We start from the raw sequence: 18,129 nt of genomic DNA on the forward strand, positions 1-18,129 counted from the left end.
TGCATGGCTAAGGAAAATAGAAGCAAGAGTGTGAAGAACGGGATGGGGGCCTATGGTGCTGCTGCGCCGTCGCGGCACAGGCTGGGCCCAGCCAGAGCCCTCACATGGTCAAGGCCCACTTCTGGGGGAGGGGCATCGTCGCGGCAGGGCGGAGCATGGACTGGGGGTGGGAGGGCCAGGCCCAGGGGTGTGATCGGCCCCTCGGTGGAGAGTGCTGTGGGGAGGTTGGGGGCGGGGTCCAGGAGGGAGGAGGCGGGACCAGGGTGGGAAAGAAAGGCCAGGAAGTCTCCTGAGGGGGCCGGGAGTGGATCCAGAAAGAGGGGCAGTTGCAATTGAAACATGGGTTGCTGTCCAGCCAGCTCCCACCTCCACAGGTCCCCGCCCTGACCTCCAATAGCACCCAAGCGAAGAACCCACTGGGACGACTGGGACCCTGGACTGCGGCCACCTGGAGGGGCCAGCTGCCACTCAGGAGGTGCCTATGGAGCCACCCCAGACACGCTGTCCCTTGGCAAATTAGTACAAAATGCCTCTCAGGGTGTCGACACCAGCCCTGAGGGTGCCTGGGGGTTGAGCGGGGTGTGCTCTTCCGAGGGCAGCTGTCGGGCCGCCCAGAGCAGCAGTGACCCAGCGGCAAGGCCCCCTCCTTAGCAGCCAGCCCTCAGCATCTGAAAAAAAAAAACCCCACAAGGATTAATCAGGTGCGACCTCCCAGAGATGCTCGGTAGTGCCTATTGCTACATTGAGGACAAGTCTGCGCGTCCACTGTTCCAGTGAAGAACGGCGGGGCAGGCTCCCGCCAGCATACAGAGCTCGCCTACCCACATGCAAAGTCAACTGGAGAGTCCTGAGCCATCCCACCCCCAGTTTCCGGGGTGGGCCACGCAGACTCCCTTAGCAGTCAGGAGATGGAGGGGGAAATTCGCAATGTCCCGACCCCGTGCAGCTGACCATCAGAATGCGGCCCTTGCAAGGTTTACCTGTCAAGTGAGGCCCAGCTTTGTAGTGCTGCTTATAAGGGAATTTCCTGCCTTCCAGGCCCCGCCCCTGCGGGGGTGCTGCCACTTCCTGGTGTGCCCCATTGCTCAGCCTCCTAGTCGCGTTCCAGAGCTGCCTGGATGAGATGGGCAGGCCTTTTGGGAGGCGCGGAGTTGACGGGACGAAGCGGGTGCATGGGGCTGTATGGGCTGCGCCAGGTAAATATCCGGCGGAAAAAGTGGGCATTCCCGGGCCGAAAGGGCTTAGGAAGCCTCCTAGCCCGGGAAATGCCCCTGGGAATGCCCCCTCGTCCTGCGCTGGCCACTTCTGCACCTCTTGGGCGCTGGTGTGGCCCTTGCACCACTGCCCCTGCCACCGCCTGCCGCTGCCAGCCTAACTCCACTTACGCTGGCATCCAGGCCTCTTGTGCCGGCGTAAATGCCTCTTGTGCCAGCGTTAGGCCCTGTGGGCCTCTAGCCACATTCTGCCCCCAACCTCAGGAATGGGCTGAAAAGGAAAATTCTGAATACCTGTGCCGTCATGGGGAGGCCCTGGCCTCTAGGCTCTGTTTGTTGGTCCTCCAGGGCCACTGGTTAGCTACAATGTGGAGCAGGATGCTGGTCTAGATGGACCACTGGTCTGATCAGGGTATCTTATGATTTGTAAATGCTGTCTTAGTATCACAGACCTCAGGGATTCTTCAGAAAATCTTCTGATCAATTTCTGTCCACTTTCAGAAACAACCAAATAATCCCTGAAAGGAGTTAAGCAGCAAATCTGGAAGAATTTCCAGGGTGAGGGCTCCATAACCTCCCTTGGGAACTTGTACCATGGCTTAATTATTTTGTGGGCTGTTTCCCCATAATGAGAGAGAAAAGTTCCCCTTCAACCACCATCTGCCTCTGCTACAAGCACAGTAACGTGGAGTGGGGATTCATATCCAGAATAAACTGAGTTCCCATCTAATATTCACCCATTTGCATTACTCTATCACAGTTTTCCCACTAATCTGCTCAAAGCATTTGGTGACAATTTCACAAAATTGCAGAAACTAGAACATTAGTACAAAATGATGATGAAAATCTGAATAGTGTAATAGAAACAAATTAGAGCAGTTTGGGATTTCCCTGTATAGCTGTTGGCTCATCTTCTAGGGCAGTAAGAGTGATTGGTCTTCTGCAGAAGCAGCAATGATGGTAAATGAGAACATGAAGCCAAGACATATCCAGGAGCCACAACTGATTAAAATTCCCAGGCTGTATTCTTGTTACCTGTGAAATGATCCATAGATTTCCAAGGTTCTACCTCATGACTGTTAACATATCCCTTCAGCTAATGAAGGAACTAAGTGGGTTTGGGTGGCAGAAAAGTTGGCAGGCAATTTTTTCAGGTGGTAATAATTCAACTTTAAGAGGGATAAAATTGTCCCTGTGGAAAAAATAAAAGGGAAAGCATCCAAATGGCGGGAGCAAAGCAAACTAGAATTATTCAGCTCCAATAAATGGTCTGAGCATCATCCCAAACACATGTTTTCCTGTTTTTATGTGAAAGCTATATATCAGACCAGGAGTCCCCAACCTTTCTGAGCCTATAGGCACATTTGGAATTCTGGCATGGTGGGCACAGCAATAAAATAGCTACCACAAAATGGCTGCGATAGGAGACGGGGCCAGACACAAAATTATTGCCACAGCTTGACTTCAGTAACACAGTGTAGATCCTTGTGCTGTGGTAGCAGCTGCTGTCAAAGCAACATTTTTTTAAAAATCTGTGCAGCCAATCAAATCTGCAATAGACCATCAGAAGCATTGCCGGTCAATAGCCCTACCTGCCCCAACCACTCCTAAACACACGTGGCAGGCACCAGAAAAGGTGTCGACAGGCGATGGTGGCCATAGGCACCATGTTGGGAACCCCTGAATCAGACTGTAAGCCAAGCCAGTATTATGAGGGTTCTGAGAAGAATAGGAAAGAATTTTTAACAGGTATTTGTTTAAGGAAGGATGCTGTGAGGTAGTCCCTTCAAGGTAGCTCATGTGCACTGTGTGTGTGTGTAAAGTGCCGTCAAGTCGCAGACAACTTATGGCGACCCCTTTTGGGGTTTTCATGGCAAGAGACTTACAGATGGCTTGCCAGTGCCTTCCTCTGCACAGCAACCCTGGTATTCCTTGGTGGTCTGCCACCCAAATACTAACCAGGGCTGACCCTGCTTAGCTTCTGAGATCTGATGAGATCAGGCTAGCCTGGGCCATCTAGGTCAGGGCCATGTGGGCAGTACAAGTAGGTAAATGTTCTGTGCAGGAACAAAAGCCTTAGTCCATCTTTATGCTGGCTTTCAGAAAGGCTAGAGCAATGGAGTTCTGATTTCAAAGGCTAAGGGTTTGTTGCTAAGTGTATACTTAAGGGTGGGCCAGTTTTGCCTTCACGTTGGGAAGATGGGGTTTCTTGGGCCCTTCACCTTTTTCCAGAGCTGCAGCCCATTGATAGTGCCATCTTCCTCTTTGCAGCTGAGTGTGCTGGATGATCTGGAGTCAACATATGTCTATGATCTTATGGCAACTGTTGTGCATATCCTGGATTCTCGCACTGGGGGCAGCCTAGTGGGGCACATCAAAGTGGGGGAGACCTACCACCAAAGAAAGGAGGTGAGTCAGCAGGGGAAAACAGAACAACTTGGTGATCTTTCCATTCTGCTGCCCTTGAGTGTTCTCAGATCTCATCAGTGGTGTCCTGATCTCCAGGAGAATCCTCTTTTGTCAAGACTGTATTCAGTTACTGTTCAAACCAGAGTCTCCTTGTCCATAAGTGAAGACTTGCAGCCAATAATGCACATATGTCCTTCTCTTTGCTCAGGGGGTCACACACCAGCAGTGGTACCTTTTCAATGACTTTCTCATTGAGCCTGTGGACAAGGTAAGGATACCCTTTCCTTTCCCAAAAATCTAAATTCCACATAAGAGATCTCTGTTTCTACACATTCATATATAAAAGGGCTTTTAAAAAAATCAAGATATTAACATTGCATCCTTTTTGTGAACATGGCATCTCCAGTTTTTGCAAAACCTTTTAGCAAACTGTGGGGTGGCAACAAAGCTGTAGAAGTGTTAAAGGGAAGGGTAATGTGTTTGGAGCCTGCCAGCAAAAGCCTGCCAGCAACAGAGAACATAGAGGCTTTGCCAACTGTGTTCCCACTTTGCTTTCTTTTCTTAATGAAATTGTTACTTGAAGCATGTTCATGCTGCTTGTGTTTTGTCATTACTGTTTCTCTTATTTATTGTTTTACTTTTTGGGTCTGCAGTGTGAGGCTGTGCAGTTTGACATAAACTGGAAAGTGCCTGGTATCCTTTATTATGTGCGACGGAACCTCCACTCCAAGTACAATTTAAACAGTGAGTGAGAGCATATGTGTGTGTCTAGCTACATAGAAATGGCTGGTGTAGAAGTTTACAGATGTTACTCTGACTCTGGAGACCCAATGTCAACTTCATGCTCTTGGCACAGACTTTCTGTCTCTAAAATGCAATGTCTAACTATATTAGGTATGGAAGTTACCATGAAGGATCATCTAATTCCCTTTATACTTATGCTGCACATGTGCACAATTCAGTTAACCTTAAGCCAATTCAGAACTGCTTGGTTTAGCAGCGTTCCTCCACACACATACTCATGCACAAAGCCAGTGAAGTTCCTGAGTCAGGGTTCCACCACATTATTCCAGATCTGGTCTGTGAAGTGTGGAATGACATCGCTTGCAATGCATTGCACAGCGACATGATCCCAGCATCTAGCTGAGGAGTCCCCCACATGGTGGCACCATAGCACCCGCCGATACCTTTTCTTGTTTCCGAGTGTTTTTAGGAAGGGGGTGGGGCCAGGTAGGGCTTTTGTCCACCAAAGGTTTCTGATTGACTATTGGAGATTTGATTGCCTCTGCGGATTTTTTTTCAAATGTTGCAGCTGCCACCACAGCACAAGAATCTGCACTGTGTTACTGAAATTAAGCTGTGGCAATAATTTTTAGACTGGCTTTGCCTCCTGTGGCAGCCATTTTGTGGCAGCCATTTTGTTGCTGTGCCCACCATGCCATAATTCCATGAGTAGGCAGGCCTTGCTGCCAGCGTTCACTGTGGTATGCCTGAATTAGTATTTTAGATGTACCTCTGCCTGTTTCCAGCAGCAAGCCTAACAATCAAAGTGTCGTATAGTATTAGCTGGATCGACTCAAGATACCTGGCTGTCCCTCTTCTTTGCAAGCAGTCAGTTTCGTACGTCCTTCCCTGATTATTAGTCCCAGTCATTCATTATTCATGTATTTGGCATACCCATTTGATAATCAGGTGTCTCTTTTTTTGCCATCAAATTGCAGCAGACTTATGGCCAACCTGTAGGGCTTTCAAGGCAAGAGACATTCAGAGATGGTTTGCCATTGCCTGCTTCTGTGTAGCAACTGTGGTATTCCTTGGTGGTCGCCCACCCAAATACTAACCAGGGCTGACAGTGCTTAGCTTCTGAGATCTGACAAGATGGGTCTACCCAAGCAGGGACTTGATTTTAGTTCCAGAGAGTTAAAAAAAGATTTCTAGTCCTACTTATAATATTCCTTGTATATATACCCTTCCTTGGAAAGCAGTGTCTATTAGAAACATTCTCAACTCTGTCACAGTTCTCTTGTACTTCTGTTTCTTCCTCTTCTGTTCTCTTCTGAACTGTCCTTGATTGCCAAGTGTGGAGGCCTGACTAATGCTGAGTAGGGAATTCCCAACAGTATTTTACTACTGTGGGGGTGGGGGATAATAGTCTTCACAAGAAGGAGTATGAGAATAAAGTGGGTTGTTACAAAGTACTGTTGCACAGCAGGAATTGAAGAGGACAGGTACGGAGTACCTCTTGTAAAGAAGCGGGCTGCAAATCACAAGAAAGCGAAAGCACATTTGGTGCTTGAAAAGGAAAGAGCCACATTTGTGGCAAGGGACAGAAAACACTGTTTTCAGGCCAAAACTGTTAACTGGTGGAGATTGAGGCAAATTTGCATAAACCTAGAAGTCCAAACTGTGAAATGGAAATCGATTGTATTTGAGTTGAATTTCAGGCACATGATGAAGGACTGCCTCTGTGTGTGAACCTGAAAGTCTGGGTTTTTTTTTAGCATGCATGGACATTTTACTGTGTAGTTTCTGGCCATTTCTCAGAATCCCTTTGCCGTGGTGCTGTAAGACATTGCATACCTAGAAAATCAGAACATGAGCTATTCATGTACCTTCACCTCTGCATTTCAGTATGGTCCTGGAGTTGTGTGAATTACTCGCAGTTTGATCAACTTTAGTGTAGTGTGCTGAACGCATGAGAGAGGCAGAGATCTGGTACTACTAAGAAAAATTTAAGCATTGTTGTGCAGTGTCATGAGTCCTATAGCTCAATGCTGTCAGCAGCATTTCCATCAAAAATCCATCTGGTGGGAGATGATATGAGTGCTTTGCTTGCTTGGTGCTAGTATTTCCTTTCCTCTATTTCTGTACTTTCTGCTCGCAGACCAACAGATCATGAGCAAACTTGGTGCAAGTAGACCCTGTATAGTGGAGCAAAGATGTTGCAGGGCTTTTTAAAGATCTGATGATGTCCTTGATCCCATTGAAGCCCCTGATGGAGAGAGATTATTTCTTAAAAGCCATGGGTGTTCTTAGGAGCTCTGTCCTAAGGCTGTGTTTTGAGGGGGCAGTGACACCCCAGGATTTAAACACACGCACAGGTGGACTTGACCTAGCTCTCTGCAGACTCCCACATTGTGTGAGAAAAAGTGGAACTGACACAGTGATTACTTTGTGCCTTAAGCAAGCAAACCCAAACTCTTGAAGGAAGCCTGAAGATCTTCCTAGATCCCACAAATTCAAATAAGTCCATGTGTTTCTTTCCCTTCACCTTTCCTTCCTCTTGAAACTGCCCCCTTTCTCTTTCTCCCATGCCAAATGGGAAAAGTGGAAGGCTTTTTTAAAAGATGCTGCAATGTTTTAAAAATACAAGTACCTGTTTTCATCTACTTTTAAATTTGAACACAATGTTGAAAGTGTTGGATGCAAGCTTTTTTGGGGGTGAAAACAGTGACTGAGACATGGAGTGCCTTAAACACTTTCAGAAGCGCTGTACAAATGTTTGTTATTCATAATGGCAATTGTTTCTTAAATTGCTTTTAAAAGAAAAATTCAAGGAGAGATTTGTCAACTACTAAAAGTCACATTGACTAACTGGAACCTTCTTGTTCAGAAGTTGTTGACCTCTGAACACCAGTTGTTGAGAGAGGGGCAGCTGCAGAGAGAGGTTCCTGCTTCCATTCCCTACTGGTGAAATTCCTGGAGGCCACTGTGTGAAACAGGGTTCTGGCCCTTAGTCTGCTCCAGCAGTGCTCCTCACATAGACTGTCTTGCTGCAACTCTTAGAATAATCCTGTAAGGTTGGTCCATCTTATTGTCTCTATATTGCAAGAGTGGATGACTGATTCAAACTGATGACTTTCTGATCAGCCATTAGGGTGAACTTCCTGAAGCAGACAGGTCTGGATGTTATTTGGGTTTCACATGAGTGCCTCATTTCTGAAGGGGAAAGTGTTGTTGGGACTCCATCTGGGATGCACTCTACTCCTGAGTTTACCACTCATCCCAAAGAACCAACAGATGAAATCTAAAGTTCATTTGTCTTGGGGTGTAGGCTACAGGGTGTCATGAAGAGCTCTGGTGTCTGGAGGCTGTGGTGGGATGGTTGAAACAAAGTTGGCTGAAACTTAATTCATCGAAGACAGAGGTCCTCTGGCTGAGCTGGGGGGGGCAGAGGTTGGAACACCTGCTGCCAACTCTTGACACAGTGCAAATAGCACTTTCACCTACCGTCCAGAGTATAGGTGTGATACTGGATGCTTCCTAGCCAATGGAGGCACAGGTCACACATGTAGCCAAGGCGGCCTTTTCCCATCTGCTCTGGGCTAAGCAGCTGGAATCTGTCCCGACAAGATCTTGCCACAGTGGTCCACGAAACGGTCACCTCCAGAAAGGACTACTGTAACTCGCTCTATGCAGGGCTACCCTTAGGCCTGCTCCAGAAGCTTCAACTGATCCAGAATGCAGTGGTGAGGGTCCTTACAGGGATCCCTTGGACAGCCCATATTGAACCAGTGCTCTGCCAGCTGCCCTGGCTCCAGATTGAATACCAGATCAGATTTAAGGTTTTGGTTTTGACCTTTAAGGCACTAAACAGTCTGACTATCTTACCTGTGGGACCACCTCTCCAGATACATCTCTCAGAGCCCACTCCGCTCATCTAATAACAACTTGCTGGTGGTTCCCAGCCCAAGAAGTATCTGGCTGTCCTCAACCAGGACCAGAACCTTCTCGGCTCTGGCTCCGGCCTAGTGGACTGCTCTGTCTAATGAGACTGGGGTCCTGCAGGACTTAGCTCAGTTCCACATGGTCTGCAAGACAGAGATGTTCTGCCAGGCCTACAGTTGAGGACAGCAACAGTTTCCGTCAAAACTGGCCTACCTATACCTACTTTAATTATGCCTGGTCCATCTTGCCCACTCCCTTTGTCTCTTGTGACTGAGGGTTTATTCATAATTTTACTGACACCTTGGACTGATAATATATAAATTGTGGATTTTATTGGATTTTAATAGCAACTCATAGGTATTATTGTGTTCTTAAACTCACTTGTATATGGTTGTGATTATTTTGATGTAAGCCACCCCAAGCCCGACTTTGGTTGGAGAGGGGCAGGATATAAATTTTAACAAACAAACAAATAAATAAAATGTACCATTGACACCACTGGATATTACTCCAGTGGATCTAAATTATGAAGCTTTTCCTGTCTGTTTAGAGTGTTTAGGAATTGGGTGTGATTTATATTTGGAAGGAATGTGTACCTGCAATGCCTTCTTCTTTGGGGCATACAAATCCAAAATCAGTGGAGGGAAGCCTCTGTTGTTTTTCTTGGCAGACCGTAATCCCAGAGGGCCTCCTTGAACAGAGTGGAGCCGCTGAACAAACTTATCTTCCCTCTTCCAGTTAAGAACCCCATTGAAGCAAGCGTACTGCTTGCTGAGGCTTCCCTTGCTCGGAAACAGCGTAAATGTCATGCCACTTTCATCCCACTCATGCTGAATGAGATGCTGCAGTCCGGAGACCTGGTGGGACTGGATGCTGAGTTCGTCACCCTCAATGAGGTAGAGGTTGCATTCGGCAGCTTAAGATGTGTTTTACTGTTTTCAGACAAAAAACATAACTACAAAAATGGTGTTAAAAGATCAACCTCTTAATTAAAATCCTGGGGGAAATGAAATGTTTGGGCCTGGTGCCTTACAGAGATTGGCATCGCACCAGCTGTGCCTCAAGATGTGCGTTCCATAGGCAAGGTGCCATCACTGAAAAAGCATTGTCTGGTGGTTCCCTGCCTCATCTCTAAAGGTGGGGGCACAGAGATGTGATAAAAGGTGCTTTGTGCCACAGAGAAGACCTAAGCCTCTAGCCATGAGCCAGAATCCAGCAGCATCCCACCCCAAGCTACAGATCTGTTCCTTTGTGAGGGCCACATGAAACAAATCTGTTTGCACTTTTAAAATCCACAACAGGAGGAAGCTGAGCTTCGCAGTGATGGGACCAAGTCCACTATCAAGCCCAGCCAGATGTCAGTGGCCAGGATCACATGTGTGAGGGGGCAGGGTCCCAATGAGGGTGTTCCCTTCATTGATGACTACATCTCTACACAAGAACAGGTTTGCAACCATTGGTATCAAAACCTACCTAAAGTTATATAGGTTCTCCCTTCTGAAGAGGTAATATTTGACTATAGACAAGTTAGTTTCCAAACCTCAATTTCTGGAGCTTTATCTGAAGCTGGTCTTCACTGGCTTTGGAAGGATGGACAGTCCCAGTACTTAGCATAGTTGGTTCCTGGGGGTTCCTGGGAACCATAGTTGGTTCCTTTTGTTTCCTCTGTCCAAGAGAGGTCTTGCCGTGACAAGCCAAATATTGTTTGTTGTGGTTGATAATGTGTTTTTTTTCTCTTAATGTTTCAATTGTTTCCTTATACGTTTTTTTCTTTCTGAACTGGGCCAGACTTCTCCTAGCAAGCATCCTGTAGAAGTCTTGCCTGCTGGACTTGATAGGATATCCCAGGATAGCAGTTGGCCCTATCCATTGAGCATGAAGAAATTTTATGTTAAGTCCCAGTGTCTGTCTGTCTTCATCACTCATTGACCATCCTCTCTTCATCTTTGCAGGTGGTAGATTACCTCACTCAATACTCAGGCATAAAACCAGGTGATCTGGATGCCAAAATTTCTTCCAAGCACCTCACAACCCTCAAATCCACCTACCTGAAGCTACGCTTTCTCATTGATGCTGGAGTCAAGTTTGTGGGTCATGGACTGCAAAAAGACTTCCGGGTCATCAACATCATGGTGACTGCCTTTTAAAAACAATAGTCTGGTATACATCTACCAGCTGAAAAGTTTAATTGGGTATAAGTTTGGGGTGGTGCGTTTCTGTGCTTATGAAGGTGAAGGCATACAGGGGCAGAACAATAGTAAGTGAAGATAATTGCAGAAGGGGAGTCTGGGCTGTTGCTCCTAAGCTTGTGACAGTCATGGGTGATGTGAGGAGCCAGTTCTAGGAAACAGAGGGAATTGGATAGGAATAGCAGCATTGCTCCAGTAATAAGGATGTGATTTATGTTACTGATACATTTTTATTTTATTAATATTTCCAATATTTTTATTTAGTATGATTTCTCCTCCTGTTTATCTAAGTTTATCGTTTATTTGTGCAGCTCCTACAAGTTTTCCTTGACTTTTTTGAGGAACGATAAAATACACAAGTCCCTGTCTCCACCTCTCCAATCATATAATCTAAAATAAATAGAACACAACAGGATTGGAACCTGAATGTATCTACAAGCTGCTCACCTAATTCTGGCATTTAGGACCGCAGTCCTAAGAACACTTTCCTGGAAGTAAACCCTGTTGATAAAATTGGGCACATAGCTCCCTGAATATGATTTTTAAGTTAAGTTTTGGGGAATCTTGGGATTTCTCAGAAACGTATCAGGTTTACCTCAATGTAATGGGCAGACAAGATTTTCTGAAAAGACAGTTTACCCACTGTTGCTCCCCTTCCCTTACTCTGCAACATGTAATGGCCGTTGGGTCACCATTTCAGCTCACAGAAGACCTTGGTGAGGCCCAACAGGACTGACCAGTGCCCTGCCTGAACTGAGTTGGGCCTCCTATGTCTCCAAATCTTCCCTCTGCTGTAGGTATGCAGGGGTTCTTCAGTGCAGGAGTCAGTATGGAAGGATTCCATGAAGACAGAACACATGTAAACCAGGGAGGAGGCTGTTAACCCTGAAAGCTCATGCCAAAAGCAGCTGGTTAGAGTCTAACACTTTTAAGCACATGGTCTTCAGTGGACTTAGAAGGTATAAGAAAGGCACTGTAAATGTGCCCTAATACTTTTCCTGGCACACTTTAGAGACCATATTCAGTAGCTGCTATTCTTCTAGTCTAGGATTTCTGTACATCAAGGACTTGTTTGTGAGCTTCCTAGAGGCTCCTGGTTGGCCACTGTGTGAAGAGACTGCTGGACTTGATGGACCTCGGTCTGATCCAGCAGGGCCTTTCTTATGTTTTTATGACTCTTTTGCTGATTACCGGCAATTCAACTACTATTTTGTTTGCTTACTTGATGGTCTCTAGAATCCTCAGGGCTGTGGTTGCTTCTATGTGGAGCTCTTGCTCCTCTTTGCCTCCCAAAACTGCAGCAGTTCTTTTAAGGGCTTTCATACCACCTTCTTGTCTAGGTATCCTGCTTCCATGTTTTCCCTGGCTCTACTCTTCTTCCCCAAACCAGCTTTGGTAACATCTTTCCTACAATACTGTACCTAAAATGGGTTTGTGGAAATTGTGAAGATGCAGATTTCTGTACCCTCCCCACCTATGTCCAGCACCATTTGCTTTGCATTCCACCTTCACCCCCGTTGTCGAGGTTTTCACCTTTAAAAAAATATACTGGTAGTAAATGCATCACTATAGTGTTAAAAGACTATAGCAATATACAAACTGCCCATTTTAAAAAGGCAGAAAGCCTGCCAGTGGTGGAGGTGAGGAGGAAATGGAGTGCATGAGACGAAGAAGGAGAGTTGGTTTTTATATGACATCTATCTCTACTACTTAAGGGAGAATTAAACCAGCTTACAATCACCTTCCCTTCCCCTCCCCACAACAGACACCCTGTAAGGTAGGTGGGGCTGAGAGAGCTGTGACTAGCCCAAGGATACCCAGCTGGCCTTATGTGGAGGAGTGGGGAAACCAACCCGGTTCACAGATTAGCCTCCGCCTCTCATGTGGAGGAGTGGGGAATCAAACCCAGTTCTCCAGATTAGTCCACCACTCCAAACCACCACTCTTAACCACTACACCATGCTGGGGAAAATGGGGAATGGCGCCGTGCAGAAGTTGTTGCGAATGCTATTGCAAACCGAAATGAGGAATTGCACCTGTGCGGAAGCAACCTGTGAAAATGTTTGTGTGCTGCCTGCACTCATAACAAGATATGCTTATCTCTGCAGGTGCCCAAGGACCAAGTCATTGATACTGTGTACTTGTTCCATATGCCCAGGAAGAGGATGATCTCACTGCGCTTCCTTGCATGGTACTTCTTGGGTCAGTATAGGCTTCCAGCCACCAGAATCAACTACAGTATCTCTCCCAGTCAGTTTGACTTCCCAGGAAGTCCATGCTCCACCATTCCCTTTGTATCATTGTCATAGGGCTCAGTAGTTCGCTGATCCTTTGTTTGTTTGTTTAGAATATTTCTATCCTACCCCATATGTTCAATTTCTTAGTAGAAAATATGGATGTAGAGGGCCACACGGGGACATCAGCAGGGCTGCAAGTAGGGAAAGAATTCATGGCTGGGTTAATATCAGAGTCTGAAGACAGGGTTTGTTTGTTTGATCTCAGATTTGGAAGGGGCTACCAGGATCATGTAGTCCAGCCCCTGCCAAGGCAGGAATTACAACTATAATGTTCCCGCCAAGTAGGTATCCAGTCAGTACTTAAAAACGTCCAACGGTGAAGAATCCACCACCTCATGAAGGAGTCTGTTCCAGTGTCAAACACCTCACTTTGGAAACCTCCTTTGCTGTAGTTTATATCCATTAATCAGATTCCTGTCATCCAAAACTACAGAAAATATATCCACCTCGTCCTCTGCATGGCATCCCTTTGAATGAATTCATTTATTTGTTTAGCCATAAGCCACTACAAAATATCCTTACATATGTACAAAAACGAAACCTAAAATGGTAACTGAAAAGGGATAAAATTTCACCGATATACATTGCCTGGATAAAAATATTTCATGCACAATCTCTATTAAAACAAAGGTCACACTCATTTGATTTCCTATACAGAATTTTTCTTGATAGCTTCAAGGGCTCTAATCTTCCTAGCCGCAATGGTAAATTAAACCTTCTGAGGGTGACATGCGAATCAGAGTCAGAAAGTAGGGAAATCAATTTATCCATTTCAGAACGAAAAATTACTCCCTTCAAAATTCCATCCAAAAATTGGGCTCTAGGCTCACTATACAACAGACATTAACACATAATGAAAAATGTCCTCCAGTGATGAAGATCCACAGATACACGTACAATGTTCCTTTGGGTTTTTTTAATACCATCCTGTCAGAAAAGCCAAAGGCATGGTCTGAAATCTTAGGGAGGTAAAAGCCGCCCTAAGGTTTTGGGACATGAGGTTGACCAAATAGGGAGATCTAAGATGATCTTCCTTATAGGTATGGAACCAGGGGGGGAATTTGGTCTCTTGGATTGTTGCTTTATCAATTAAGGCATCCATCCTAAACACCCAGTCACCAAGTAGAAATTTATCCGAGGCAGCATCTAAAAGGTTGTCAGGTATAGAGTAGCGATGGTAGATATTATTAAGATGTCTCTGGCGTACTTGATCTTTTGCCCTGAGGACTTGTATGGATTTAAAGCAACCAGATGTTACCAGAAGGTATCCTTACTTATTCTAAATTAAAATCCTTATTCTTGATTATCCTCGCCCTCCCCTCCCCACTGTATACTAGTTGCTCTATTTTTTGAGCCCTATGACAATGGTACACAGAGAATTGCTACATTTGCCCCATGCACAATTTCAACCCTTTTTTCCACAGACCTGAAGATCCAGGGGGAGACTCATGACAGTATTGAAGATGCCCGCACAGCCCTTCAGTTATACAGGAAGTACATGGAGCTGAGCAATGGTGGCTTAGAGCCCGAGGAGTTCCGCAAGGTGCTCAAGGGCCTCTATGAGAAAGGGAGGAAGATGGACTGGAAGGTGCCTGAACCAGAAGGCCAGAGCAGTCCTAAGAGTAAGGAGCAACTTTCCTTACTGTGAGCCTGGTTAAATATGCGTTCCCCTCTTTTGTGACTGTGTCTGCCCCTTTGTGTTTGTGTATGAATTCCTGTAGCCACATATCTATCTTTGCATCTGCAACTTTTGCACACCTTCATATACAATTCAAAGTGGGTGGGCAATATGTATCTGGCATGTAACAACTTCAGCATGGAAAGGCCAGAGCTCCAGAACATACTGCTTTGGGTTCTGCAATAGTCAATGTGCCTCTTTATTATTTGATCTGGAATCTGGTGGACATCATAGAATGATAGAGTTGGAAGGGACCACTAGGGTCATCTAGTCCAACCCCCTACACAATGCAGGAAATTCCAAACTACTTCCCCCCCCCCACATCCCCAGTGACCCCTACTCCATGCCCAGAAGGTAGCCAAGGTGCCCTCTCTCTCATCATCTGCCTAAGGTCATAGAATCAGCATTGCTGACAGATGGCCATCTAGCCTCTTCTTAAAAACCTCCAAGGAAGGAGAGCTTACCTGTCAGGCCTAGCCTGGGCGATGTACAGAGAATGCCAGGCATAGTCTGACAGAGAATGTTGTGCTTTCACCAGGTGCTGCCCAAGGTCAGCCTCACCAACGGTCAACTGCCAACTATGTATTTTGACTCTGAAATGGTTTCCTGTGTTATTCTGTGTTCTTTCATTTATACCCAGCACCAAGCACTTGCCCCGTGACAATCTCGTAAACAACATCCACAGACAAGTAGTCCAAAAGAGAGTTGATTTATTGGAGAATCCACAGGTTAACAGTATCTAGGAATCAAGACGGCACTTATGAAACCTAAAAGCTTGGTGCTGGGTATAAATGAAAGAACACAGAATAACACAGGAAACCATGGCAACCCCCCTCCCACTGGAATAAGTTCCCACGAAGTTCAGAGTCAAAATACATAGTTGGCAGTTGACCGTTGGTGAGGCTGACCTTGGGCAGCACCTGGTGAAAGCACAACATTCTCTGTCAGACTATGCCTGGCATTCTCCGTCCATCGCCCAGGCTAGGCCTGACTTTACCACCTCCCGAGGAAGCCTGTTCCACTAAGGAACTGCTCTAACTGTTAGAAAATTCTTCCTAATGTCTAGATGGAAACTCCTTTGATTTAATTTAAACCTGTTGGTTCTGGTCCGACCTTCTGGAGCAACAGAAAACAACTCGGCACCCTCCTCTATATGACAGTCCTTCAAGTACTTGAAGGTGGTTATATCCCCTCTGTCTTTTCCTCTTCAGGCTAAACATACCCAGCTCCTTCAACCTTTCCTCATAGGACTTGGTCTCCAGACCCCTCGCCATCTTTGTTGCCCTCCTCTGGACATGTTCCAGCTTGTCTACATCCTTCTTAAATTGCGGTGCTTAAAACTGAATACAGTACTCCAGGTGAGGTCTAACCAGAGCAAAGTGATACCATCATCACTTCGCGTGATCTGGACACTATACTTCTGTTGATACAGCCCAAGATCTCATTTGCCTTTGTAGCTACCGCATCACACTGCTGTCTCATGTTCAGTGTTTGGTCTACTAAGCCAAGATCCTTTTCGCACACACTATTGCTAAGACAAGTCTCCCCCATCTATAATTATGCATTTGATTTTTCCTCCCTTAATGCAGAACTTTACATTTATCTCCGCTGAAATGCATTTTATTCGTTTTAGCCCAATTCTCCAGCCTGTTAGAATCATCCTGTATCCTGGCTCTGACTTCTACCTTATTTGCTACCCCTCCCAATTTATTATCATCTGCAAATTTAGTAAGCATTCCCACTACTCCTTCATCCAAATCATTTATAAAGATGTTGAACAAAACTGGGCCCAAGACAGATCCCTGAGGCACTCCACTAATCACTTCTTTCCAAGTGTATGAGGAACCATTAACAAGCACTCTCTGGGTGCAATCTGTCAGCCAGTTACAGATCCACCTAACCGTAATAGGATCTAAACCACATTTTCCCAATTTGTCAACAAGAATATTATGGGGAACCTTATCAAAAGCCTTACTGAAATCAAAATAAACTATGTCTACAGCATTCCCCTGATCCAGCAAGGTAGTAACTTTGTCAAAAAAAGAGATAAGATTAGTCTGACATGACTTGTTCTTGAGAAACCTGTGCTGGCTCTTAGTAATCAGATCCATCCTTTCTAAATGCTCGAGGACTGACTGTTTGATGATTTATTCAAAAACTTTCCCCCGGTATAGAAGTCAAGTAGATGGGTCAGTAGTTACCCAGATCCTCCAAACAACATTTGCCCGCCTCTAGTCTTCTGGCACCTCACCTGTTCTCCAAGACTTCTCAAAAATAATGGACAGAAGCCCAGAAATTACATCTGCAAGTTCTTTAAGTACCCTTGGATATAATTCATCTGGCCCTGAGGACTTTATTTGTGCACTATCCCAATGCCAATCCTCAGCTGTAAATCCCTTCCCTCAACCTGTGTTCTGTTTATGCCATGTTGAGCACCGCTTCCCTTGCAAGAAAAGACTGAGGAAAAGTAGGAATTGAGTTCTGCCCTCTCTTCAACTCCTGTTATAGTTTCACTTTCCGGTCCCCACAATGGGCTTACCTTGTCCTTGTTCTTATTCTTCCTCTGTACATAGGAAAGGAACCCTTTTTTGTTGTGTTTAGCATCTCTCACTAGCCTAAGCTCACACTGAGCTTTAGCTTTCCTAACACTTTCCCTACAAGCACTAGTTATTTGTTTATATTTTTCTTTGGTTATAAGGCCCTCCTTCCACTTCCTAAATGAGTCTTTTTTTATTTCTCAACTCTTTAAAAAGCTGTTTATGGAGCCACCCTGGCCTCTTTTGGCTGCTCCCATTTTTCCTTCTCATAGGAATGGTTTGTGATCGCACCTTCAGTAGTTCATTTTTAAGAAACTCCCACCCTTCTTGAACTCCCTTCTCAAGTATTTCATGCCCAACATCTTTATGTGTGTTGTTGTTTTTTTGCTGCTGCTGGGACACCAGCATCCCTGAAAGATTTTCCAAATCACTTGATATGAGCATCATGTGGATCTGAACCCCTTGACCATTGTCCATGGAGACCCCACTAAGTTTGGATGCTTAGCTGCCATTTTTGCTTGTGGAAGAGCAGGAGGGCATGTTTGCTGGCTCTCTCCTGAAGCATCCCATTTTGACCCAGATCATGTTCCTGGGGATCCGCTGACCCATGGTGGGAACAGTTTCATGGGGCATAGATGATGACAGCAGGAGAGGGGAGGCAGGGAAGTGCTGTTTATGCAACACTGCTCTGCTTGCAGTGCATAGGATTCAAGCAATGGTTGGCCTCTTCAGATTCTGCTGGGTGATCCTGAGGTATGGCATAGCTCCTCTCCTAGAAGTAGGATTTCATCCTGTGCTCTCCTCGTGGCTCAAGGTATTGTGTTTTTGCTTCTCTAACAGGTTCTGCTGTGTTCTCTACTGTGCTGTCTCTCTGATTCAAGAAGACCTCACTGCATGTGACTTTTTTGCCTGTACTTTGGAGAGGATGATCCAAAATCTGTGGCCTGTGGCCATTCTAGAACATGGATTAGGATACGTACGTGTACGAGAAGGGAAGAGACAGTCATTAAACAACAGTCTGCAGTTCAGTAGGGAAAAGGTAGAAAGCAACTAAAGTATTGTTAATATAAAGAAACCCAAACCTCACTAAGTACTTCTGTAGGCAGAATTCAGGATCCTACCATTATTTATGATGTA

At 45.6% G+C, this 18,129-nt stretch overlaps 1 protein-coding gene across 2 annotated transcripts in view; it reads left to right on the forward strand.

The window, feature by feature from the left end:
* PAN2 (poly(A) specific ribonuclease subunit PAN2) overlaps positions 1 to 17,882 on the forward strand; it is a 37,375-nt gene extending 19,493 nt beyond the window's left edge. For both annotated transcript variants that reach the window (XM_056864040.1, XM_056864047.1), the window contains exons 17-25: positions 3,486 to 3,623; positions 3,832 to 3,891; positions 4,277 to 4,367; positions 9,030 to 9,187; positions 9,593 to 9,736; positions 10,244 to 10,423; positions 12,589 to 12,682; positions 14,202 to 14,399; positions 17,833 to 17,882. In XM_056864040.1, coding sequence (XP_056720018.1) covers positions 3,486 to 3,623; positions 3,832 to 3,891; positions 4,277 to 4,367; positions 9,030 to 9,187; positions 9,593 to 9,736; positions 10,244 to 10,423; positions 12,589 to 12,682; positions 14,202 to 14,399; positions 17,833 to 17,867 — 1,098 coding nt within the window. In that variant the 3' untranslated portion in view covers positions 17,868 to 17,882. The remainder of the gene's footprint in view (positions 1 to 3,485; positions 3,624 to 3,831; positions 3,892 to 4,276; positions 4,368 to 9,029; positions 9,188 to 9,592; positions 9,737 to 10,243; positions 10,424 to 12,588; positions 12,683 to 14,201; positions 14,400 to 17,832) is intronic.
* The last annotated feature ends 247 nt before the right edge of the window (positions 17,883 to 18,129 follow it).

Source organism: Euleptes europaea, chromosome 1 (genome assembly GCF_029931775.1).
Source record: "Euleptes europaea isolate rEulEur1 chromosome 1, rEulEur1.hap1, whole genome shotgun sequence".
Taxonomy (NCBI): domain Eukaryota; kingdom Metazoa; phylum Chordata; class Lepidosauria; order Squamata; family Sphaerodactylidae; genus Euleptes; species Euleptes europaea.